Source organism: Chinchilla lanigera, unplaced genomic scaffold (genome assembly GCF_000276665.1).
Source record: "Chinchilla lanigera isolate Chin_1 unplaced genomic scaffold, ChiLan1.0 scaffold00028, whole genome shotgun sequence".
Lineage (NCBI taxonomy): Eukaryota > Metazoa > Chordata > Mammalia > Rodentia > Chinchillidae > Chinchilla > Chinchilla lanigera.
In genome coordinates, this window is record NW_004955429.1 from 21,522,328 (window position 1) to 21,548,205 (window position 25,878).

The 25,878-nt window shown below is 44.8% G+C and overlaps 1 protein-coding gene and 3 long non-coding RNA genes across 7 annotated transcripts in view; 3 read left to right on the forward strand and 1 right to left on the reverse strand.

The window, feature by feature from the left end:
- The first annotated feature begins 647 nt into the window (after positions 1 to 647).
- On the forward strand, positions 648 to 4,204 carry LOC102015875. Its single transcript, XR_261378.1, has 4 exons — positions 648 to 1,086; positions 2,191 to 2,402; positions 3,364 to 3,481; positions 3,861 to 4,204. It is a non-coding gene; the product is annotated as an uncharacterized LOC102015875 (long non-coding RNA).
- LOC102015428 lies at positions 2,518 to 21,537 on the reverse strand. Of its 2 annotated transcripts, none has more exons than XR_261376.2 (5): positions 21,352 to 21,537; positions 18,641 to 18,863; positions 10,510 to 10,664; positions 8,166 to 8,306; positions 2,518 to 3,445 (listed from the first exon to the last, which is right to left on the reverse strand). It is a non-coding gene; the product is annotated as an uncharacterized LOC102015428 (long non-coding RNA). The 2 variants fall into 2 exon arrangements; XR_261375.2 differs by having other exon boundaries at positions 8,137 to 8,306.
- Positions 4,349 to 5,863, forward strand: LOC102015225. Its single transcript, XR_261374.2, has 3 exons — positions 4,349 to 5,196; positions 5,342 to 5,403; positions 5,663 to 5,863. It is a non-coding gene; the product is annotated as an uncharacterized LOC102015225 (long non-coding RNA).
- A 105-nt stretch (positions 21,538 to 21,642) lies between the features above and the next one.
- The window catches only part of LOC102016078 (lysozyme-like protein 1), an 18,952-nt gene continuing 14,716 nt past the window's right edge, over positions 21,643 to 25,878 (forward strand). Inside the window, exons 1-4 of one of the 3 annotated variants that reach the window (XM_005387179.2) lie at positions 21,643 to 21,731; positions 22,366 to 22,370; positions 23,515 to 23,678; positions 24,193 to 24,351. In XM_005387179.2, coding sequence (XP_005387236.1) covers positions 23,540 to 23,678; positions 24,193 to 24,351 — 298 coding nt within the window. In that variant the 5' untranslated portion in view covers positions 21,643 to 21,731; positions 22,366 to 22,370; positions 23,515 to 23,539. The remainder of the gene's footprint in view (positions 21,732 to 22,365; positions 22,371 to 23,514; positions 23,679 to 24,192; positions 24,352 to 25,878) is intronic. The other 2 variants (XM_005387181.1, XM_005387180.1) reach the window with 2 other exon arrangements.

Genomic DNA, 25,878 nt, shown 5'->3' on the forward strand with positions numbered 1-25,878 from the left:
CCCTGGGCCTCCTGGCCTTTAGTATCCAACTTTATGCAGCAGTTCTCTGAGGTTCAGAAGGGATGGAGCTCTGAAACAGGGGTAGCAACTAACTGCTCAGAGGAGGGAGAGAAGTGGGGGGAGGGAAATGAGAGGAGAGGAGGGGAGGGGAGGGGAGGAGAGAAGAGGAGAGGAGAGGAGAGGAGAGGAGACGAGGAAGCCATTGGTTTCCTATCCTACTTCCCCAGTGCTGGCCCCAGACCTGCACATCGGAAAGACCCCGGAAGCCCCACCTCCTGGGTTGACCTTGGGAAAGTTCTCCAGTCTGTGTACCCCAGCTCATGGCCCAGCCACCTGCCCACACAGCCGTTCCTGAGGCCTCCCTTGGGTCGGCTTCTGTTCCTACAACCTCTGCCCAGAGAACAGCTCAGGAAAGGAGGGATGCCCAGTAAGCACAGGCTACATCGTTCCGCCAGCAGCTGCCTAGCGAGCAGCTGCCATTTAGGGACCCCATGCTACATGCTTGGGTATAAGAAGGGGGAAGGCACAGCCCTGGTCCTCGAGAAGGGGCAGATGGCAGCGTGCCCAGTGGTCAGGCCACCGCTGCCCGGCAACACCAGCCCTCATCACAGAGGGTGCTGCCAGGGCACAGGGCGATGGAGCAGACACAGCGCTGGGTGTGGGGGAGGGGTGCCCCTCTTACCAACTCCTCATGGAATCATATGACGGGAAGAATTGGGAAATGCCCCAAGGAAGTACTAAGACTGCTTTTTATCTCTTCTTACACATTTTTTAAAAATTCATATTTTATTATATTTTCTATTTTCTTTCAAGTTTTCATTTTTCTCAGCACACGTTTGCAGTGCACAATGACCACGCTCACCCGGGAGGCTGAAGGTGACACGGCACGTCTTCATTCTTGCTCCATCCCCTTCCCCCTCTTCTCACCCGTCCCCCCTTCTCTTGGCCCCTTTCCCTTCTGCGAACGATCTATCTCTCTGTTTCCTATTACAATTCACCTTTTACAAGCCACCTGTGTGTGCCCCTGCCCGTTCACCCTCTCCCCGAGTGTTGTCAACAACCCTGTTCACTGCAGCTCTGATCAAGGTAAGATAGAAAACCTGACGCTTTTTCTTATCATTGATGTAGAAGCCAAACGACCTAAACATTAGAGCAGGCTTTTTTTGTTTTGTTTTTTTTTTTGGTTTTTCTTTGGTACCAGGAACCGAACTCACGACCTTGCGCTTGCCAGGCAGGCGCTTCTGCCACTGAGCTAAATCCCCAGCCCCCCAGCAGGCTTTTTTTGTTTTTTTCAAAAATTAAATTTCTAGGCTAGGAATGTAGCTCAGGGGTAGAGCGCTTGCCTAGCATACACAAAGCCTGGCTTCCATATCCTACACTACAAATCATAACCGTCATCAGAGTCATCAGAACGCCCCGGCAGTCCAGAGTTCTCTGCAAGTGTTAGGGCTTGTCCCAAGCCAGCGCTTGCTCGGGACATGCAAGCAGAGCAAGGACGGAGGGAAACGCGACTACTCTGGAGCCACACGTGTGAATACACAGGAACTCCACCAGCAACTGATCACCCTTGTCAGCCGGCTTGAGAATGTGACAGATTAAGGTCCCCCTTTATGTTAAAATGTACGGAAGGAAATGTAAAGATTCAGTGTGTGCCGACTTACACCCATAAGACAAAGACAAAAAAGAGGTGACATTCTGTATCAGTAATTCTGGAACACCCAGGGCTCTTCAGTAGCTAAGGCAAGCTAATTTGGGTGGGGAGGTCATCTTGATCTCCTCACACAGCCTTAGAGAGAAAGTAGCAGTTATGCCTATATCATATGCTCCCGAAACTTAATGGTGTGGATTTTACACCCTGTTGAGGAAAGTATCCATAACTTTTATTCTGGGAGGCAGGAGTAGCTACACTGTCACATCTTCTCTCCCAATCTTTGAAATCTTAAGCAAAGCTTAAGGTGTGACATATTCACTTGGAAATATTTCAGTGGTGAATGGGAGAATGCAGAGAAATGTTAGGAGACAGGGAGCAAATGTCCACAAATTAACCAAAGCCAGGGATGTGTTCAGGGAGAGCAAGTGGTCTAATTAGAATGAAGCCCTCGCTCACTGGGAGATGCTGCTACAACAGTCTGGAGTCTTGGAGGCTTGTTTTACCAAACGAAATGTTTTTTCTGCTCCACATTGACCCAGAACGTTACACAGCTTAGTTTTACTGAGAAAGCACGGGCAGCATATCTCCAAGGCTGCAGCAAGGATGAGACTATTCACCCCACTCTCTTCAAGCAACTTGATGTAAGAGCCTCACCAGTTACATGATGCGACCAGCAGGCTTCCGGTTCCCAAACCATCCCTTCCCAGTGCAGCAAACAAGAGCCATAAACTGTGGCAATCAGCCAAGTGTGGTATGTAGCTTGACTTGCCCTCATTTGTGTGTGTGTGTGTGTGTGTGTGTGTGTGTGTGAGAGAGATTTTTGTTCTTTGGTCCTGGGACACATTATCATTTCTGTATTTGTTTTGTTTATATTTGCAAAATACAAATTGTGATTTTCTGCCTGGGAACACCACAAAGTCCTTCCTCACCAATACTGAGGCCACAGAAAACTCACAGATTTCTCACAGAGGAAGCTTTAGACTCCTATTAGATACAATAATATTCATAGCACATTCATACAATAAGATACTCCTGTTTTCCTTTCTGTAAAGTGAAGTAGAAAACTGAGATCTACCTAAGTACTAGGAAGAGCAAAGTTTAAGGTATCCTTATTGACTTCTTCAAAAATACCTTACAAAAGCCTCTTGAACTATAAAAGATATTTCCATAATTTTCTAGAATTTTCTATCTATATGATCTACACAGTTAGGGTATCTTTACATTAAAGATACATTAAAAATAATGATTCCAGAGATATGTCCCTTACCCAAAGAAAAGGTTAAAGGCCATCTTTTAACAGAGCTTCCCAGCCAATCAGTCTTCACAGAGAGCTGGTACAAGGAATTATCTCACAGAGGATATGTATTATGAGTAGCCGGAAACTTCCTACACTGGTCAGTTTTCTTTCTCCACACTCCTCACCAATCCCTCAGTAGCATGTTTTTGGTGACATGACTGGATGTAAAAATTGTTCTTCTTTTCTGGAAACGTCAGGTGTTTTGCCGTGGCATGGAGGGCTGTTGTTATTTGTCTAGCCATCTAAAATAAGTCCTTTGGGTCCAAGAGCACCTCTACCTTTAAAAGCTGTGATCACTGCTACCAAATGCTCCCGGGCGCCGCTCTTCAGATGAACTGGCTGCGTTCCAGCCAGGACTGGGTCTTTCAGAACCGTCACCAACAGAGCTATCAATACCATTGTTTCCTTTCTATAGGTGAAGCAGCTGGAGTTCTTTCGTCATCAGAATCTCTTCCATGGCGCTGGAGTGAGCCTGTTATTCACTGTCCTGGTTTTCCCTATAAGGATAGATCACAGAAGGCTCATTTGAAAATGTAAATATTTTATTTGAGAGGGACTCAGTCTAATAAACTTACTAAACTTGATCATGAGGAACAAGAACAGGCCTGGGAAGAAAGAAGCAAGACAGACAGATGTGTACTGTTGGGTCTAAGACGAAGACCGAGAGACAACATTTTTGTAATGCTCTGCAGTCTGGACGGGGTGCTCCAGGGAAGGCAGCCTGGGCCAGCAGGGCACTGCTAGTGTACAGGGTGCTGCGGGGGGCTGGCACAGACTGAGGATCCCCTGGAGGAAGGGGTGGGTGGTGAGACAGTCAGAAGGCTGCCTACAAGGTTATTCCACTCGAGGACAGGTCTGTGTTGTCCAAATAAGGGCCCTGCCTTATATCCTATAAATATTATCTATCTCCAGATCTGGGGACCACCGGCCAGGAAGATGGATATGTTGGCACCCCCCCCTTGGGATCTCGGCATTTATGGTAAATATGGCAGTCAGGTCACAATGTCTTCCCTTTAGACAACATGAAAGAGCAGCAAGAATTAAACTAACGATGCACTGCCCATCCAGCGCTTGTCCAAATTATATTCCAAAACAATGACTTCCTCCAGAAATGTGTATTGCTACAAAACATTTGGAAGAAAACATCTGAGATAAAATGATTTTTTGTTTCTTGCACAACCATACCCTTGGCACTATGTCAACATCTACCATTTCAAAGAAAACATTGATATGAGGACGTCAAATATTAAAACAACAAATCAAGGGGCTGGGGATTTAGCTCAGTGGCAAAGCGCCTGCCTGGCAAGCGTAAGGTCATGAGTTCGGTTCCTGGTACCGGAGAAAAACCAAAAAAAAAAAAAAAAAAAACAAACAAAAAAAACAAATCATATGTCTTCTGCAGGAAAATAAGGAACTAAGCCTTTCATGTGTTTTTGGCAGGGATGTGGTAGGCTTAGGATTTGGAGTGAGACTATGTTTCTCTTTAACATGATAGAATTGGGGAAAAAGACACGTTATGTTCAGCACACTCATCCTTCAGATGGTGAAACAGTTCCTTGAGAAATGAGATGACAAATGCATTTTTGGTTTTACAAAATCGACTCCTGTTTTTCTTCAGTTGGTATTTAATTGGCAATAAGAATATTTTCCACAGAGTGAACGAGACACCTGGGGCTCTCATTGGTAATGCATCGGGGCTGTGGGATCAATGGCAGAAGATCATTTCAACTTCCTTTGAAAGGTAGAAGGGAAGCAGGATTTGCCAAGCTGGAAGTAGTGTGACAACCACGTAATGTGGAGCTTTTTCATGCAGGGCCACATTAAGCTTCCGGGTGACATCCATGTGAGAGTTTGTGTACTAGGGCCACAGCTCCCACCAACTCCTAAATGGTCACTGATGTAAAGTAAAATCAAAGTGAAAGAGTCAGAAACAGAAGTGTATTTTGGAGAAAACAAATACCACCACGGAACTGAACAGTAACGGGAGGGAAGCGTTTGCTTACACAAGCACTTTTCTGAGGACCAGGCCCCTGCGGGGGGGGAGGCAGAGCCTCCCTGCCCCAGGATGCAGCCCCTCACACAGCGATCTCCAAGTTTTACCTTTCAGTCTCCCCAACCTCATCGTTTGATGATGGAGGCTGACCAGTCCCAACATGAACAGTCACCAACCTGCAGACCTAGGAGAACTGATTGCTAAGTTCAGGTCCCCAAACCCAGAAGCTTAAGACTCAGGAAAAGCCATTCAAAGGTAAGACCACAGCCCAGTTTAGACAATCAGGATCCAATGGGATTATTGAGCTATTCAATCTTCAACTGAGTTCGTGAAGCCCACCCAGGTAGGGAGGAAATTCGGATTTACTCAGGCTACTAACTCAGATATTCTTCTCCATCAGAGACACCACCACAGACACACCCAGAAAAACGTGTGACTGAATGTCGGGACATCCTAGTGGAGGTGACGTACAAAACATGCCATTGCAGAGAGGTGGTTCTTTCTAACAGGCACACCAGCACCTGCATATCAAATATCTATTTTATCTTTTTTTTTAAAACTACCAGTTCCATAAACTGTACAGTTCTAATAATAACGGCTGGCCTTCTTCACTGAGCAATTGCTAAATGCCAGAAAATATCTGGGCAGGTCACACAGATCCATTCACTCAATCTTCACGACAGCCTTATAAATGAGGTTCTATTGTTCCCTCCTTTTACAGATGAAGAAATAGAGGCAGAGAGTTTAAAGGCAGATGCTGAGTTCAAATCCAGCCTGTCCTGGCACCGTGTCACCCTGGAACTTCTTATCCTCTCTTGTGGTTTGATTCCATCCCAGTAATGCTTCGCCAACACAAATGCTTCTGTAACTTCATTTTCAGAAACACTTTTGGTGCCTACAGGCACTTTTATAAACCTGACTTCCTCTGCAGGTATGTTGTTGTTGTTGTTCTTGTAAAGCCAAATAAAATTCAGTATCAAACGTGCCTACTGAGGTAGCAGATGATAAACTCGGAGAACACTAACTTGGTGAGGTGTAACTAGGTGAGTCCTCCAGCCCTCTTTATACACCTCTAAAAACTATGGCAAAAAAAGAGTATGGTCAGTGCTACGGTCTGAATGTTGAATGCCTGGCTGAAATCCTACCCCTCAAGAGTGTGGTATTTGGAGGCAGGACCTCCGCAAGGTGATTCATAAGGGTGGAGCCTGCAGGAGTAGAATTAGGGTCCTTACAAGAAAGGCTCTGCAGAAAGATCCTTGCCTCTTCTGTTATGTGAGGACAAATGAGGAACAACAGGTCCTCACCATACACAAACTGTCCCACCACCTTGGAAGTCCCACTCTCCAGAACTATGAGAAGTGCATTTCTGTCATTTCTATGCTACCCATTTCATGGCATTTTGACATAGCAAACCTGAACGCGCTGAGACTGTGTGTGGTTCAAAGATCACATGATTAACATGAGAATATTCCATCCTAACCAGATCTGATCATGAGAAACCTGAGCAGTGGTGATTCTTAGAACTTCAGCAAAGGGAGGGCTATGAGTCTACATCTTAATCCATACCTCTATCCCAAACAGATCGCATTATTAGGTTAAAGTAATTTAATATTTTAACTATATCTATGCCAAAACTAAAACCAACATGAGTGACTTCCAGGGCCATGAACAAAACAGAATACACAGCAGTAAGTGGGAACAGGAGCCTTCCCACTGCACTGCAGCACTCAAGCTTGCATGAAACGGGGGTGCAGGGTGGGTCCCCCAGTGTGAGCAGGGCCTCCATGCTGTGCTGGGAAACCACACTGAGCTGCAGCCTCATGTGGAGGCGTGAAGTCATATCAGGGACCTGGCAAATATTCTCAGCTGCCTGCGTGAGGGGTACAGTAAAAGGATGAAATAAGAAACAGACTGATTAGTAATGCATGACGGGGCAGGGAGGTCCATGCCTCGGGTGGGCAGAGACAAAGACACTCAAGTCAGCCACCGTTTACTAGCCAGCGTAGGGGAGCGGGGAAGGTGCTTTTCCCGGAGCAGCATAGAGGCTGTGGGAGAATGGGCAAGTTTGACATCATAAAGGAAACAAGCCAAGATCCATCTGCACACCTGGGTGCTAATCTCACTGAGAGGGGCGCGTGATTTCTACATTCTAAAACCAGCCCACAAGGCAAGCAGGAGAAGGACAGCCTAGGACATATTGTGTCCATTTATAACTCCTGGTCCCCAACAGAGTCAGCTCCACAGCCTGGAGGCCAGAAGCCCTTGCTGGCTCAGGAGCAGGAGCTCTGCCATCCTATAAAATCCTGTACAAGATCTGGTAATCTGAGCAAGTTTGTTAAAGATAACAATATGTAATATAACAACCACTGTTAATCCCTGTCGTTTGGTTTGAAATCCCATATTATTTTTAATGTCTTTGCTTTGTTTTGTTTGTATTTTGCTATTGTTCTTTTTTTTACTATTCTCTTTAAAATAAAAAAAGAAACTTTTTAACATAAAAAAAAACCCTATACAAGAACTGGCTATGGTGGGATGGAGGCAACTGTAAAATATTCATGTCAAAACACACTACGAAGAAAGAAAAGTGTGCATATGTGTGAATGAGCGTACACACATTTACACACACATTTACACACACACACACACCCTTCTCAAGGTGAGCTTGCAAACCAAAGTAAGAACAAGACATTAGGAGGTAAATAAGCCAAAGTACAGCAATCCAGAACAGGGAAGATCAGAAAAGGCAAAATTAACGGAACAGCTGAAAAATCAAACTAAACAGAGGAATAATAAACACTAGATGCCCGCTAACCACAGAATCAGAAGGCTGCAATACTGCATGGGATGATCCAAAATTCACAGACAGGTAGAGAAAGTAAACTGAGGCAGAGACGCCAAGTGCTCCGGGGCCAAGCTGGAGCACACACGGAGGCCCTCCCTGGCCGCCCTCAGTGGAGTTCTGAAAATGAATTCATAGAATGTTGCAGTGCTCATTTTTGAAAAGTGGATGGATCACGATTTTTCTAAGTTAAAAAAGTACATATAGTGTACGGCAAGTACAGACAGAATAGAGAAAAGTAAAGCCACACCTAGATGCTTTGTCACGAGGCCATGGAGTAGCCAGGGGAAAGCAATACTCTTTAGGTGGGACAGGGCAGCAAGAGCAGGTTACTTGCCCATGAGCACAGACATTACCACAAACATAGCAGCTGTGAAGAGCGTACACGTCTCATCTGTCTGTTGCTTTGTACGCGGTTTAGCTGAGTTCTCTGCATTCTCCTGCAGAATCAGCTTCTAAATCCACCCATGCGGCTGGCCGGCCAAACATATTTCCTTGCAGTTGTCGGACTCGTGGCTACTCGTTCCTTGAAAGCAGCAAGAAAAACAAGACTAAGGAGCCAGTCTTACGCAATTTCACATGATCACAGGAGTGGCGCCAGCACTGCCAAACAGCAGCAAGGCTCAGGTCCTACCCAAGGTTAGGGAGCTCATGGAGGTGTGTGGACCCCAAGAGGCCACCATAGAGGCCACCTTCAGCTCTGTCTGCCACAGGTGACCACAGATATCTCACCAACAACACCCACCAGGAGACACTGGAATAGATACCTCACAGTGGCAGAGAAAATAACTACCTGTCCCAGGAAGAAATACCATTAACATCAAGGGCCAAATTAAGGCATTTTCAAATAGGTAAAAACTTGGGAAGTTAATTACCCATCTTTCTCTCTTTGTCTTTCTTTCTTCTTTCTTTCTTTCTTTCTTTCTTTCTTTCTTTCTTTCTTTCTTTCTTTCTTTCTTTCTCTTTCTCTCTTTCTTCCTCTCTTTCTTTCCTTCCTTTCTTCCTTCCTTTCTTTCCTTGCTTCCTTGCTTCCTTGCTTCCTTCCTTCTTTTCTGGTGCTGGGGATTGAACTCATGCTCAGCAGGGGCTCTACCACTGAGCTATACCTTCAGGCCTCCTCCTGAATTTTTAAGGAATATATTTTTACTTGATATGGCTAACTACTGATAGTAAAATATTAAATATTTGGTTGCACTTTACCTTTAAAGAAATAGATCCAAATCCCAGGTAGCAATAACAGGAAGATGCGGAGGTAAGAAGGGAAGGAAGCCTGGCACACTAACTGCTAACACAGCCTTTGCTACTTGGCCTGAAGAGGCTCTGGATAACTTCAGGTATCACTAAGAAACCACGAGACAAAATAAGCACACTCAAATCCAATTTTACCAAAAAAAATGAAGGAATATGTTACAATATTCATATTACCATAAGAAGAGGGGAAAGGCAGATCTAAAACAAAAAACAACCAAACATACACAAACAGCAACAAGCGTCTCAATGTAACTAAGGGCAAAAAAGCAGAAAACATGGTGCAGGGTAGGTGGGAAGAAGCCCAGCTGGGTCAATAGACGTAAGAAATGTAAAATGATTGTGCTCAGTTATTAAAGTATGCTGTTGTGAAAGATACAGCTAAAGAGCAATTCTCCGATTTCTAATGAATCGCCCGAGGGTTTTGTTTAAAACGCAGATCACCAGATGTAGCCACAGAAATGCTGATCCCATAGCTCTGGCTTCTAAACCAATAACCTGGAGAGTTGAGTGAGGCTCTTGTTTCTGATGATGCTGATCTGAGTTTCGGGTTTCCAGAGCCTCCAGTTCTCCAGCCTTGTGTCAAGACCTTCACGGTTAGGTGTAACAGTGTGGACCTTAACTGTCCCTCAAGGGCCCATCTGTGAAAGGCTGAGTCCCCAGCCTGTACAGCTATTGAGAAGTGGTGGAACACTGGGAGGTGAGGCCTGAAAGAAGGAGGTCAGATGGCTGGGGTATACTGTTGAAGGGGGGACTAGGACCCCAGCCCCTTCCCTGGCTGCAGGAGGCGAGCAGCCTCTCTGCAGGAGTGCCCGCCATGATGTGCTGCCCCCGCTAAAGGCCCAAAAGCAATGGCCCCAGGGGCTATGGACTGAACCCCTGAATCCGTAAGCCAAAGTAGCCCTTCCTCCTTGTGGTGGCTCCTCTTGGGGGTTTTGCTACAGTGATGGAAATCTGACTAACACATCAGCTGACTCGACTTCTTTCAGCTCAGCTTTCTCTGATCTGGCAGGAAGTCATTCTCCTTCTCCACACCTCCAATGCTTGTTTCATGCAGGCTATGAGCTTACTGAAGACAAGAGCAGCCCCTCATTCCCTGTGCTGCCCTTACAGCACTTGGGGTGCCAGAGCTGTACTGGGAAGCCCTATCATTTCTTTGTCTATGTGACGGGTGTCGGAACCAAACTGGAGTCACTTACGTCAGGCCCGGGGAAGTGGGACTGGGGAGGCCACGACGGGACGGCCCTCACGCACGGTTTACCTGATAACAAACTATCACAAAAGACTGACAACGCCACACTGCACACGAAGGATTTCAACTGCCACACAGAGGCCACTCTGCCAGGATCCTTCTCGGCAACTACCTATTCAGCCTCGACTGACACTGCGCTTGTGTTGATCCTGTAGCCAAGCATAATTGTTCCAGAACAACCTAAGTAACCTTCCTCACTTCACCTGTAAAAGCTCGGGTCTTCCTTTACCTCCCCGGATGTGCCTTTGTATCCCAGACTGCAATCCTCTCCTTCATTCTCAAATTATTTCTCCTTCTCCTTTTCCTTCTCCCCCTTCACCTCCTCCTCTTCCTCTGCTTCCTTCTTTCAGAAGTCACTGTCTCTCTTGTCATTTGGATGAGCATCTGTGAATAAGGAAAGAAAACAAAGCCTGAGGAAAGGAAACTGGATGAGAGCGGAGGGAAGGGCACATGCGCAGAACGTGATGGAGTCTTAAAAGAGGAGCGGAGTAGAGAGGAGCAGGCAGGAGAGAGAGAGGAGGGAGGCCAGGGCCAGAGGCGGCCACCGGGAAGCGTCCTGGTCTGGTTCATCGCTTCCCAGGCTCCCGAGCTGCAGGCTGAGGTCCAGCGTGTTCTATAGCTATTGTTGCTGCGGCCCGCACAGATGAAAGTCAGACAACATAATCCAAAAAGTGCTGAACTATGACGGCCAAGTCCTCAGGGGTTTATTAGACTTTACTTTCCTCAGACCTTGAGGAAAATCTTCAGCTGAAATCCATTAAGCGAATTAAAGCACAGGAGAAAAACAAACATAGACTGATGTAGATAGCAGCTTTATGGGGGCGAGGAAGCAGTGGGTTCTGAAGGAGCTCCCGGCTGTGCTTTGTGCTCTTGGAGCCCAGCTCCTCCAACTCATAAGATCTGTGCCCTGTGAGATACCTTGCTGGCCGCCATAAAAGAAAATTCATAGACACCACACCCCCCCCGGCCCCCGCTACAAGCGCCGGTACAAAGCGAAGTACAACATAATCCTCATTGTTTCTCAGACAATCCTGACACCAGGCCTTTCATCCTTCTGTCTCCAGTCTTGGACGCAAGTAACCACCCCGAGAGGGTAACACACACTGCCACGCCCCATAAAAAGTGGACCTCAGATGAAGCCAAACCACTTTAACCTACATTTTCCCCAAAGCAGAAGCCGGCATGGTCAAGGATCCCTTCAAATTTATATCCAGGGGAGGATGATTAGCTGTATCTCTAACACCAGACGTTTGTACCAGATTCCAAATCTTTAATAATGCAGAGCAAAAACAGATTCACTGCACCCCTACTAAGTGCCAAGTACTATGCATGGTGCCCGCAAAGAAGATGAGCAGTGGACTCATTCAAGTCGTCTCGCTTGGGCATAGCACTTTGTGAATTTGTTTCAGGCATTTCAAAGCAAGGGAAGGAATATTCCCTCAGGGCAAGACTGTGCTCTGTGCATATTTTCCTAAGGGGCAGGGGGGAAGCCAGTGCCAGTTTCCATTTTGCATGCTGGGCATCCAGAGGTCCCCTGCCTTCCTTACGTGCCCTGAGGATGTGGAAACTGAGGCGGGCCTGGCCCTGCAGCAGGATTGGAACCTGATCGTGCAAAATCACAGGCATTGTGTTTCCACACGAAGGGAGGAGAGAAAAACCTGAGTCATCTGAGCCCATCAGAAGTGGAAACTACTGTATTGTCTTTCGGAAATGTCACAGTATTCCTTCTCCTCTGTGAACAAAACAAGTTGTACCATTTGTTTAAGTAGATAAATGTGCTGCTAATTACAAAGCACAACATCTTCAAGTCTAGGTTTTCCTTCAGTCCAAGTGTCTGCAAAATGAGCCCGTAAGAATCCTCAAGTTAGCTGCTGGTCTCTGGACCCCAAAAAACAAATTAAATCTGATTATCTTTTTAAAGCAGGGCACAGAAAAGGCATAACCAGTTCAAACCCAGAGAAACCTCAGACTTTATTTTTGCCAGCTCTGTTAGTATGTTTTCCCTTGAAATCCTTCCTAAGAGCAGCTGTGAGAAACCAAATGGGCCCGCTTGGCCTCTTCCTTTGCCTGTCTTTTCCCACTGGTTAGCAGAGACGCTAATTGCCAGGAAAATGCTTGGATTGTGCAGAGACCAGATGAGAGGTTCAGATGTTCCGCAGACCAGTTTATCAGTCCAAGGAAAAATCAAAAGGGACAAGAGCTTCCCCAAAGCCCTATGTGAAATTAGAAATAATAACCGCCTGGGAGCAGCCATGAGGGCTAGCATTTGTGGAATGTTCGGTTGTGTCAGTGTCAGATACCTTGACCACATCTGGGCTAGCAAGCCGGATATCAGGCGATCTGGGACCCTTGGCTGGTCTCAGGCAGCCTCATTAGCAGCGTGGACTCTGCTGCGGAAAGCCAGACCGGTACCCAGCAGTACCAGCTTTTGTTCAAAATGTGCAAGGCGTAGGGCAAGATCCCCGACGTGTGCGCCCTAGCTGCAGCTATGCCTGCCAGGTGGGTGGCACCCCAGGAAACTTGGCTGATGGCTCCCTGAGCAGTGAAGTGGGGAATAGGCTTCCAACCTCTGGGGGCTTTCAAAGGGTAAAGGGACTTTGATTAAAGCAGACGGAGAAACTTTTCTCCAGAGAGTGTGACAGAAACGACAGCCCCTCTCTGGGGCAGAGTGCCCTTCCTCAGCAGGAGCCCCCGTGCACAGAACTATACTTCCCAGCTAAGTTGTACCAAGCACGTTGAGTAACAAGCAGTACTGTGCTGTTCTTGTTTTGAATTGTGCTAGACGATTATTACATTCATAGAAGAACACCATGACGAGATTGTCATTTTATACTGACATGGGTGGGTTTGTGGAGAGTGGTCTCTCAGGATTGATTTTTAGTTTATTATTTTCTGTTCATTAACTGAACTGGCATGGACATGCCTTTGTAACTCAATATTTCATAGGCCTATCTATCAACACTAGGTGTTTCTTAGAGCAAATCACTTTTTTAGAGTAAATAACTTAATCACAAATATTCACGCAACAAATAGCAAATGCTTACTTAGAAATAAAATTAAAGCTCCATGTTAAAATGCACCAAGGTAACTCTCTGGGCTTCAGACTTCTAATCTACATGAAAGAACCGATTTTAAACATCTTTGGGGAGGGCCTCCTGTTTTAAAAAAAGAAAATCTCATTTTCATTGGTTTTATTGTTTGTTTATAAATAGTTGTCTTTAATCTGTAAACTTCAAGAATCCAGATTCATTGCTGTGATGTTTTTCCTAAATCTAAATTATACGTCAAAAAGGTCACCAGAGGCTTCAGTTCTCACCGTTGGGCTCCCCAGCACTGAAAATGGGGTAAAAGTCAGCTGGAATCTTACATACAGCTTATGCATTGCTGCAAACCTCAGATACAGTAAATAAATGACAGCAAGGGAATGCAGAACCTCAGAACTGCTCACATAAAACTTGCTTCCCACTGGATAGTGTGACATCATCAGGGTTCCGGCAGCCAGGGCCTTTGTACTGGAGGACAAGCAAGCTCAAGGTTAGGGAGAGTGTAGTCGACACCTCCTGCCCAGGGTCAGGATCAGAGGCATAACCATTCCACCACCCCGTTCCACCACCGACAGGAGCCAGCAGCTAGGAAACTGCTAGCCTTCTGGTTTTTTCTCATTCTGGGAGTGCACGCTTGGATGAAATGATGGAAAAAGTCATACCACACAGACATTTTCCCTTCTAGAAGTTAAGAAGGGTTCAGCCACAGTGCATGCTCTTTCTGCATTTATCTTGGACTAAAAAAAATTGGAAATGGCCATAACATGACATGCTGATGTGTGGGAATAAAAATGCAGAAGGCTTATAGGATGCTGGCGAAAGAAAGAGGTTTACCCCGGGTAGGCACTTGTAGGGTAAAAGTACGAAGCATGTTGTGAACAGGACTTTCTCTCTCTCTCTCTCTCTCTCTCTCTCTCACACACACACACACACACACACACACACACAGAGTTTCTCCAGTACCTGAAGAAATGCCTGGGGTACCACAAATGTTAGCAAATTTGTTTTTTGTGGAGTAATCAATGTGATCTGACTGCCCCGAACTGTGTGCCCAGAGTATTTTTGAGTGTTCAGGGCCCTGGAGAACTTCATTATGCATTTGGCAAATGTCAAGGAACAAAAACAGTAAGAAAAGATCCAGTATAAGATGGGTGTGGCATGAAAGACCAGGGAAGGACACGTATCCTACCCATCCAGCTCCTCCAGGTGGCCAGAACACATCTGCCAGAGAGCTGTCCAACTTCAGCAGCGCAGGCTTGAAAGCAGCAGCTGCTAACATTTTGACAGTCCCAGAGTCCTTTGGGAACTTAGTCAGGTTTAGTCTGTCCCTGCAAAAACGTGCTCAAACACTCTTACTTTGTTTATAGTTTCAGGGAATTTTTCAAGTCACCTGAAATCGTGCACTAAGAGCCCTTCCTAGAAAACATCCCTGGACCTTAATGATGAATGAATCTTCATGCTAAAAGGCCTTGTATGTTTTCTCCAAACAACTCTCTAACCTGCCTGTTGCTTTTGGCTAAGCCTTCACTTTCTTCACCATGGCAAGAGTTCATAGTGATCTCTGCTAATGATGATAATAACCAGTATCTGCTCAGCTCTTGCTATGTGCTAAGTACTTTTGAATGTAAAGTGTGTATTTTCCCATGTGGTTTTCATAACCACTCTATTAAAGGGGGCGCGGTTGTGACCTGGTTTTACAGTAAGAAAATGGCCCAGGAAGGTTGCTGTAGCTTGGATCACGAGTGTTCTGCAAAGGCCCCTGTATTGAAGGGCCAGTCCCCAGCCTGTAGGACTATTGCAAGGAGATGGAAACTTCAGAGGGTGGGGCCTAGTAAGAGGAAGTTAGGTCATTGGAGGCGTGGCCTCGAAGGGGATACTGGGACCCCTTTTTCTCTGACCCAAGGAGACAGAGCCCCCTGATAGGAAGTGAAACCCCGAGGCAAAAAAAGCCCCTCTCCTCCTTCAAGATGATCATTTCAGGAGTTTTGTCACAGCGATGGAAAGCTGACTAGCACAGAAGTTAAAGCAATGACTAATAGTTGGAAGGACGTACGTCTCTATCCTGGAAATCTGATCTAAGATTTTGCATCCTTAACCTTCCAATTTGCTTTACTCATGAAGCTGTTGCTCTCCTACACACAGCAGTGATGGACGATTAACATTGTGTCTGTATTTAATGCTCCTGGTTTGAATCCTTTAAAATGGTAAAATAGGAGATGTTATGCTCTGTGTGTTTTACTACAGTACATACATACACACATATTATGGATACACACAATACATACTTACTGCATACATACAAAGCCAGGGCTGCCCGCAGCACATGAAGGTGACCAAGTCTACGTGTGGTTTGTGTGGGTTTCTGCGCTGGCTGGCCCATTTGGGTGAGTGGCCAGGTACGCTTACAGTTTACCTGTGCTGTTTGCTCTTACTTTTCAGGGCTCCCAGATAAGAAGGCTAAGAATAATGTACCCATCCACTTCTTCTTGTTTGTTGCCGTACACAGCAGTTTAGAGGAGACAGATATCATCCGCACAGTTCCATTTTGTACCCAGAATAAGTAGGATGAGACTATGCTAACAGGACTGACTGTATCAGTGGGGTGACATCAGTTTAACGAAATACCCGAGTTCATCTGCTTATAAAAATAAAGGTTTATGTTGGCTCACACCCCTGAGCTTCTGTCCATGATGGACTGGCCTCACTGTTTTGGGCCTGTGATAAGCAGCACACCATGGGGAAAGCTGTGAGAGAGCCAAACCACTACTCTGGTGGCCAAGAAGCAAGAGATGAAAGGCAAGCAGAGTCCCCCACCTCTTCAAGGGCTCACCAAGTGACCCCAAATCTCCACGAGGCTCCAACTCTTAGGAATGCACTGCCTCCTAAGGGCAGCAGTCTAGGGGGCACACCTTTTGTGCATGGGCCTTTGGGAGATATAAGAGCCTACCATGGCAAGGTTAATATGGCCAGTCTTATAAAAATGAGGCCTTCAAAGAACAGAATACAGTGTTCACAATGATTCGTAATGAGAAAACTGACTTTGAAGAGTGATGATAGGATATTAATAACGGTTGTTATATTACATAATGTTGTCTTCGGAATGGCTGCACATATAACCAGATATAGAAATGTAAGATTGATCAAACAATTACACATTAACAGTTCCTTTGTTTATGTGTTTGTTTTTGTTATTTTGTTTTTTTTCTTTTTAAAAATGAAAAATTTTGTTAGATTTTTTTCTTTTTTAAAATGAAAAACAGAATTTATATGTATATATAAGGATAGCTGAAATAGGTGTATGGCTGATTCTGTGGTTTATTGAAAGGAACAGTCAATGCTTAAAATTTTCTTTTCTCTTGACCAATTTCGCATGCTTAAATCTGGTAATCAGAACGACTGATTTGAAAACAACCGTATGCAGTATAAGAACCATTGTTGAACTCCTACCATCTTGTACAGTGAAGCTCTGCATCATTTCCAATGTTTTTTTTTTATTACTTGTTACTGTCTTTGATTGTTTGATCAACCTTACACTGCTACGTCTGGCGGACTGTGCAACTTCATTGAAGATAACAGTATGTAATGTAGCCACCGTTGTTAATTCCTATCATTCTGTTTTGTCATGTGTCATTTTTGTTGTTTTTGTGTTGTTTTGACTTTGTCTTCATTGTTGTTTTGTTAGATTTTTTTTAATCTTTAAAATTAAAAAAAAAGAAAAAAAGAAAACTGACTTTGGAGTCTTTTCTGCCACCCGTTTAGTGAGTTTCTCTTTGGTGAAGTATTTAAATGTGTTGTCAGGTAGAAAGATTAGTTCACCATTTGTATTTTACATTATCAAGTATGTCAACTGCACTGAACTTCTCTGTAATAGGTGAACACTGGCCATCGGCCCACTAGCAGATTCTGACATGTCTGGGAGGCCCTTCAGACAGATAGAAAAGTTGCAAAGAGAGCAGAGTCCCTGCACGCCCTCCTTAGCTCCCTCGGAGAGCACCACGCCTCCCCACGGCATGTGGGTCAGAGCCTGGAAACTAACCTCGGCAGAAAGTATCAACCGCAAGTGTCATTCGGGTTTCATCAGTTTCTCTAATGTCCTTTCTCTGTTCAGGATCCAGTTAAAGAGACTACATTGAGTTTAGTCATCATTTCTCTTAGCTCTTCCGTTCTGAAGAGTTTCTCGGTCTCACTGTCCATGACTTGGACACACCTGAAGAGCACTGCTCGGGTATTTTGAAGGGTGCCCTTCCTCTGGGCTTTCAGTGAGGTTTTCTCATGATTAGGCCAAGGCTATGGACTTGGGGAAACCAACCCCACCAGGGAAGCACCTTCTCATTCTGCTCTATCTGGGGTCCGAATTGGGACTCATCCTCAGTAAGGTAACGTCAGTCACTTGGCTGAGGTGGGCTCTACTTGATTTCCTCCCCAGAAGGTTATGATTTTCCCCTTTCTGGGTCTCTTGTGAGCAAGTAGCTGAGCCTATCCCTTACCCAAAGTGAGAACAATTAAACCCTATTTCCTGGAGGTTATTAATAACAGTCTACACCAAGTACTTAGAATGTTTCCATCAGCAAGATTTGTCAGTTCTCTCTATATAGCTATTTATTGTCATTCTTTTATATCAGTATATTTCCATAGATATTTATTTATTCTCTGTGTTATAATCCAGTAGTACAGTTGTCTATGTTGTAGTTACGTTGTCTTAGCTTTGGCCCCTGGTGATTCTTTCAGTTTGGCTCTTCATCTCTTTGATGTGTCCAGCCAGCCTATCCAGCAGTGTTTCTCTCTTTTTTAATACTTCCTTAGTTTCTTATACTAACAAGATGATCCAGGCACACCTTGTGTTTTTCTTGCCTTGGTCCTAAAACCAGCCAATTTTCCAAGGAACCCTGGATCCTTTTACTGGAGAGTGGCACTAAACGCAAAATCTGGTGATACAGAGGCTCACGGCTCTGGGAGTGCCACTGTGGGCCTTCTCAACATAGTTAAGAAATAAATGTATATATACTAATGTTTACATGCAGATCCATATTTACACTTGCATCTCTGAGATAGATAGGTGATAGATAGATAGATAGATAGATAGATAGATAGGGTCTCTGATTCTAATCCAGCACTACAAGATTCATCCCACTCTTCCTCTTTGCTTGTAACATTTTCCTCCAACCGTATGAAATCTGGCCACCATCATCTACAATTTATTTATTAACTTGTTTAATCCTCGTTTGCACGTAATACAGGTTTTTCAGAATTGCTAGCCCTTAATCCCATGAGAAGCACATTGATCACTGACATTTACTCCAGTGTTTATGTACATACCTTTTCATCTTTATGTTAGAGTATCCGGTGAAGACACACACTATTTTCCTTAGCTGCTGAGATGAGCATCCCTTTCCCCACTCCTTCAGTGGGGCTGTGCTGTACATTTGTAGCATAGTCAGGTCTTCCTTTCACAGTTTCAATTCCAACCTGGGATCCTCCAACATTCGGGTTGATTTTTTTTTTTTTCCACACAATGACATTCAGCATGAGACATACTGTCCTATGGGATGAACACACACATGAACTCATGTGTCCACCACTCCAGTACCATAGAGAACAGTTACAGTGCCTAGAAATTTCCCTTCTATGATCCTTCACCAACCCCTGGAACCCACTGATTTATTTTCTGTTACCATAGTTTTGCCTTTTCCAGAGTGTTGTACAGATAGAATGTGTGCCTTTTGGGTCTAGCTTCTTTCACTTCACAAAATGCATTGTCCATATTGCTGTGAGAATCAGAACGTTTTATTGCTGAGTAATATTCCCGTTTGGATATACTAGAGTTTGTTTTTACATCCCCCTGCTGAAGGGCATGTTGTTGCCTCCAATTTTTAGTGAGTTTGTTTTGTGTGAAGGTAAGCTTTTGATCCACTTGGACAAATACTTTGGAGTGTGACGTTACTTTGTGTGGTAAATTTATGTGCAACTCTGCGAGTAACTGCCCAGCTGCTTTACAAAGTGGCCGTACCGCCTCGCGTTCCCACCAGTGAGGAGTGGCTCGGTGTGCCTCCTGCTCCACGGCCTCCTCGTTATGTGGTAGTGCCTGCTCAGTGTTAGCAGCTCTAACTGGCAGTGCGGTGATATCCAAATGTGACTGTAACTTTCACTCCCTTAGTGACAAATGGTGAGACATATATGCTTTTCTTTTCCGTGTGCATATTTTATGTGTCCATTCAGATGGTTTGCCAGATTGTCCATTTCAGATGGATTTAACTAATCCCATTAATTGGGTTGCTTATTGCTCAATGTGGGTCACATACATAGCTTTATAAGAATTATTTATAAATACATAAGAAAAAATATACAAGTATGTATTTATAAGGCTTTTATCATACTTGTGATCTCTAAATATTTCTCCCAAACTGGTAGCTCTTCATTTTCCTGAAAGTGCCTCCAAATAGCAAACGACTTAACTTTGATCCAGTCTACTTAATCTTTTCTTCATGGACTGCACCCTTTTTCTGGTATTCTATATAAAAACTCATTACTAAGCCCAACACCCTGCAGATCCTCTATGCTTACCTGTAGAAGATTTATTGTTTCAGGTCTTACACGTAGGTCTCTGGCCCGTCTTGCGTTATTTTACGTAAGCCATGAGGTGCGTGTCCTGTGTGTGCTTCATTTTGCTTTTGTTGTTGTTTTTCACAGGCAGCACCATTGCTCCAGTAGGATTTGTTGAAAAGACTGTCACTTTCCCACGGACTTGCATTTATATTTTCATAAAAATTCAGTTGACTACATTTTGTGGGTCTATTTCTGCGGTCTCCGTGACATTCTGTCAGTCCATGTGTTTATATTTCCCCATGGTTCCCCTCCTCTTGATCACAAGAGCTTCACACTGCTTCAAAATCAGGTGCTGTGGGTCCTTCCATTTTGTCCTCTTTTCACAATAGTTTTAATTATTCTAATCCCATTATATATATATATATATATATATATATATATATATATTCGGATCACCCCACTGATATCTTCAAAGCAAGTTTCTGGGATTTTGATTGGGGTTCTGTTGACTTTAGAGGTGAAATCTCTAAATAATACTGAATCTTCAAATCCGTGAACATGAGGTATGTTTTCTACTCATTGAGACTTTCTGTGATTTTTCTTGTTTTCTACTTGTCAGTCTACAGGTCCTACACATGTTTCATATGCTGCTGTAAAGTTTGAAGTTCGATTTTCTATTGCAGGTATCAAAAAATATGAATGGCTTTCATATGCATATTACTTTATGTCTGCTAACTTGTCAAACAGGTGTTTTTGAAGAAGAAAACAACAGTCTGTCCTTTCTTCGCTGATGAGCAAAATCTTTTTCTCAAAGCACTTACAAAAATCTTTTTCTCAAAGCACTTACACATGCACAAGATTTTTAAGTATAATATTTATGACAGAAAAATAAAATAATTGAATATGATGTATAATGTTATATCTGCACAATATATTATGTAGGCTTAAAAATAAATTTCAACAAAACCTTTCTATTATTGACAGATTGGATATGAGAAATAAAATTATTAGTAACATGCAGCCAACAATATTCTACTTACATACTATATCTCAGAATTAATTTCAAATGTTCATTAAGCCCAAGAATACAAATAAATGAACCTTGAAACCAGCCCTTTAATAACTAATTCCCAAAGTCTTACACCAAAGTTTTCCAAAAACGTATGCTTTTTAAAAAAAACTTCCTGAAGGGGCTGGGGATTTAACTCAGTGGCAAAAGCACCTGCCTGGCAAGTGCAAGGTCATGAGTTTGGTTCCCGGTACCGGAGAAAAACCAAAAAAAAAAAAAAAAGGAAAAAACTTCCTGAAAATATTGTGTTAACAACAATTTAATTATAGCAAAGACATTTTGTGCTCTTAATAAAATTATAAGTATTAATTTCACTTCTATCTCCTTTTTCAAATTTTGGTCTTGTGTATGTTTACAATTTATGTAGCATATTAGTACAGAAGCACAAGATTATGATTTATACTTTAATACACACCTACTGGGGGTTCACTGTCCTTGCGGGGACTTGTGATCAAGTGGAAGAACTGCTGTAGAAATGAGCCCTGAGGCAGGGGGTGGTGAGTTCTCTAATGAGGAAGGCTGTTAAGGAGAAGAAATCAAGAGAGGTGGGAGATCCTGAATGTAGTTATCTCTGGCTGGTACTGGAATTAGGGTGTTCTGAGCACAGGGTATTGTGGCTACTCAGTGCTGGGAAGTAGAATTCTAGAATCTCTAGGCACTGGAGATAAAGGAGTTAGGAATTCTGCTTTTTCTAAGCTCTAAAGAAAGCTCCTTGTGTTAGGGAAGGATCACCAGTGCCCTGTGAGAATCAGTAAAGGAATGGCTTCCAAGAGTAAGCTGCCCATCACTGACTGAGTAGGTAGAGCCAGGCTTATCGCAGGGCATCACCCGAGAAACCAGTTTCTGCAGGTGGACAATAGGAATCCACTTTTTCAGGAAGACTAAAATTATTCTCACTGCTGGGCATGCTGGCGCACACTTGTAATCCCAGAGTTTGGGAGGTTGAAACAGGAGGATCTCAGTGAGTTCGAGCTCAGCCCAGGCTCCCTAGAGGGTTCAAGGACAACCTGAACTGCATAGTGAGACTCTGTCTCAAAAATAAATAAAATAAAATAAAATAAAATAAAATAAAATAAAATAAAATAAAATAACTCTGATGAAGCTACATGTTCCAAAGAATAGGCAATAGCCATCCATGGTTTGAAGGATATAGATCATAATGCTTGGGTCTATTATTGCTGCGGCTCCCACTCTGATTGTTTGAGAGCAGTAAGATTCTAAGGCAAGGGATGAAAGTAAATTTTAGTTGTAATAATTTTAGTTCTGCATCTCCAATCTTGTTAATGTGTGTCACAATGCCTAGCATGATGCCATAGGCCAGGGACCAGCTCACCTTTTCTATACAGTGAGATAATAGGTATGGTAGGCTTTGGGAGCTAGACCAATTGACACAACTACTGCTCGGCTCTCCCCCTACCTGTGAAAGCAGCTGTGGTGAGTATATTACGACTATGTGGGTGAGGCTTCTTTCCAAGAGAATGTAGAAAAGCAGGCCTTCTGTGCGGATCCTTGCTAGCGGCAAGTATGCGTTGCCTCCCTGATTAGGGACTTTGACACCTCCACGACTCTCTACTTGGACCCGGGTTGAATACTCATTTCTGTTTGTAGCCCAGCCCCCAGTGAGAGAATCTAGTGCTGATAAGAGAAATTAATGAGAAGTCTCCAGGCAGGGAGAGAAAATGCTCCTACATGGAAATCTGTATAAATACTAAGTTTACCATACTCAGAAGTCATCAGAAACTTCAGTTTGCCCTCTCTCCAGCAAGGCTGGGATGCTTAGGAAGACATACTATTTAAGGGGGGAACAGCTTATTGAAACTCGCAGCCAGAAGACAGACACAGAGCCCTTCCTCCTAACCACTCTGAGGAAGGCCTCTGCCCCAGGGCCTCCGACCCCACCAACTCTCCTCATCTTGTGACCCTTTGCCCTCTGCTGCCGTCCAGTCCGATGGCAGCTTATTGGGGGTCCCGCCGTGGCAGCAGTGGGGGAACCCAGAAAAACAGCACATTCACAATTTAAGACAAAAGACATTTTTGAAGCAATGCTCCCACGTTCGGAAAAGCATCAGAAAAGGTGAATGAAAGAAAGAGAAGGATTTTTGCTATTTTCCCTTCAGTGAACTCCCAGACAGTAAATCTTACAGCCGCCCACACGGGGCCACACCTATTTGCTCCCTGGCTGCAACGGAGCATGAGTTTCCACCTGTACAGGCTACGCTTTCTTCTTTGTAGCTGCTATTTTCTATCTATTGAGTTAAAATGAGAATCTAGCAATGGCCCCTGTGATTTCCACCTGGATTTCAATCAGGAAGAGGTCATTTCTTTGCTTTCCTGGCCCTGGGGATGAATGCAGCCAGGTGAGAAAAGAACCTGCCAACTTCTGCCTCTCCTGCAGTGTTTGTGCTGCCGAGGTCTTCTCCTGCTCTCCTTATGGAGGCTCTGAATGATCCAAAGTGACAGGAATTACTCCAGTAGGGCTGTTTCCAGCCCCAGCGGCTGGATTTCGAAGTTCCCCCGGGTGACAGATGTGATCTTGGGATAAGTCAAACTCACCTAACTGCTGTCCTGACTTTGACAGATTCTGCCTCTGGACAGCCTTGAGGATGAAGGCCGCTGGGGTCCTGGTCCTGATTAGCTGCCTGGTCACTGTCACAGAGCCCAAAGTCTACACTCGCTGTAAACTGGCAAAGATATTCGCGAGGGCTGGCCTGGATAATTACAAGGGCTTCCTCCTCGGCAACTGTGAGCTCTCTCCCTCCCGGCTCTCTCCCTGGCCTCGGGGGCTCCTCCGCGATATTGTGGGTCGTGGCTAGGGAGCTGCTCTAACTCATCTGTGCTCAGGCCTCGCCCGGGACGTGCCCGGGAGTCACATGTCCTCCTCACGCACTGCGCATCCCTCCTTTGCCTGCTCTTCGGGTCCTCGTGTCCTCGTGTCCTTATTCCTGGGGTTCCGTGCTTACTACACCAGGGAAGAGGGAAACAGTGCCGCCCTGTCGGCAGTATGGGGCACAGACCTGAATTCTAGCGCCGGGGCCCAGCCTCTGGCTGTGTGTGCAGCTTCCCGCGTGGCGTCCCTGCCCCTCGTGTGCCCCCCCTACCCCTCGTGTGCCCCGTGCGGGCGCCGCCTGCACTGCCCCAGCCCAGGTCTCCCGGGAGGGGCAGCTAGGAAACGCAAATAAGGAAATCATCCCCAAAACAGGCGTGGACGACGCCGTGCATTTCCTTCCCTGACCTCCGGCCTGTCACCCGCCCACAGGGATCTGCATGGCCTACTACGAGAGCCACTACAACACCTCGGCTCTGACCACCCTGAAGGACGGAAGCACCGACTACGGCATTTTCCAGATAAACAGCTTCACCTGGTGCAGAGACAAGAAGCTCCAAGAGAAGAACCACTGCCACATCGCCTGCTCAGGTACAGACCTGATTCTCCAGAACTATCCACAGGGACGGAGGGAAGAAGGCTGACCACACATTTCCGCCTTGACTGAAATTCAGAGTTCAAATTTGCAGGTGCATGTGTCCGGGGGGCCCATTCGTTAATCAATAGTGCCAAATGGTGACATTCACAGTCCTGTGTCTAGTTGTGCAAAGACGACCTGTTCCTTCTCGGTGGCTCTCCGTAAGCCCTCCACAAAACTGGGCAATGGACAAACAACCTCATCGCCCTGCCTCTGCAGAGACATGGGTGTTGTCCTTTGGAAGGCGAAAGCCCTTTGCCAGCTGCTTTGAGCAAACAGTTCATCCAGAGGATGCCGTTGTGCTTCCTTGTGCAGATTGAGGCAAATGCACACTCAACTTTTTAACAGTAGAAATTAAACTAGAACTCACTTCTAACCCTTCTACTTCAGTCACAAGAGTATAGCACTGAGAATAATAAAATACACCAGGCACAGGTTCTGCTTCACAAAGCCGTATGCAATGAGAAAGGGAATTTGCGCAGTGTGAATGACAATCACGGCTGTGGACTGGCCCTGGTGGGCTCCAGGGGAGGTGGTATTATCAAGTAAATCATAGAAAACTCTGTAGAGGCAATGATAGTTGACCTGAGCCTTGGAATACAGACAGACTTGGGTATTCAGAGGTAGCCATTCTAGGCAAGGGGACAGAGGAGCGAAGAGCAGCATATGGGAAGGTGTGGGGCATGGATGGGACAGTGAGACATTGTTCCTACGTGCAATAAAGGGGAAGTTGACGAGGACTCCCAGGTGCACAGGTGGATGAGCCTGACTCTGTAGGACGGTGAAAGCTGGGCTAAGGAGCTCATGCTGATTTCCACCTAAAACAGGAAGAAGGAAAGAGTAGTTTACAATCAGGGTGTGAGGAAGATTAACAAAGAGAGCACCCCAGAGCCACTACAATTGTGAAGCTGAGAGATGCAAAAGTCTGAATGGAGGTCATGCCAAGGGGAATGAGGAAAGGGACTAATGGAAGAATTGCTGCCCAGGCAGGACCCAGCCAGAGAAGGACTGTCATTTGCTAACCCTCCTGAGAATGGGATTTTTTCTGTTTCATTCACTGATGTATCTGCAATGCCCAGAACGGCAATGACCACTGTGAGTGCTCAGTAAATGTTTATCAAATCCCTGGGTGGAGAGCATGAGGAATAATAAAGTTAGGCATAAAATACATTCTACGGCAAAATTCTTTGGGAACAGGAAATAAGCTGTTTTAATGCCTCTTTGCCACATAAAAAATAACCAGTATCTGTGTTTGAATGTATGAATTATTAAATATTATGTTAATTTATCTAGTATATTCTCCCCACCCTTATATTAATGCAGAAAGGTCGTGATCCCCTGAGGCAGATCATGTAGTATTTTATTTTAGTTTTAAAAATAAAAGGGGGAAAACATTAACAGACAGACAACCTTTTACAAAATAGCAAAAGAACAGTATAGACAATACAGAGTTACAAACAAAGTGGTAGGAAATTAACAAT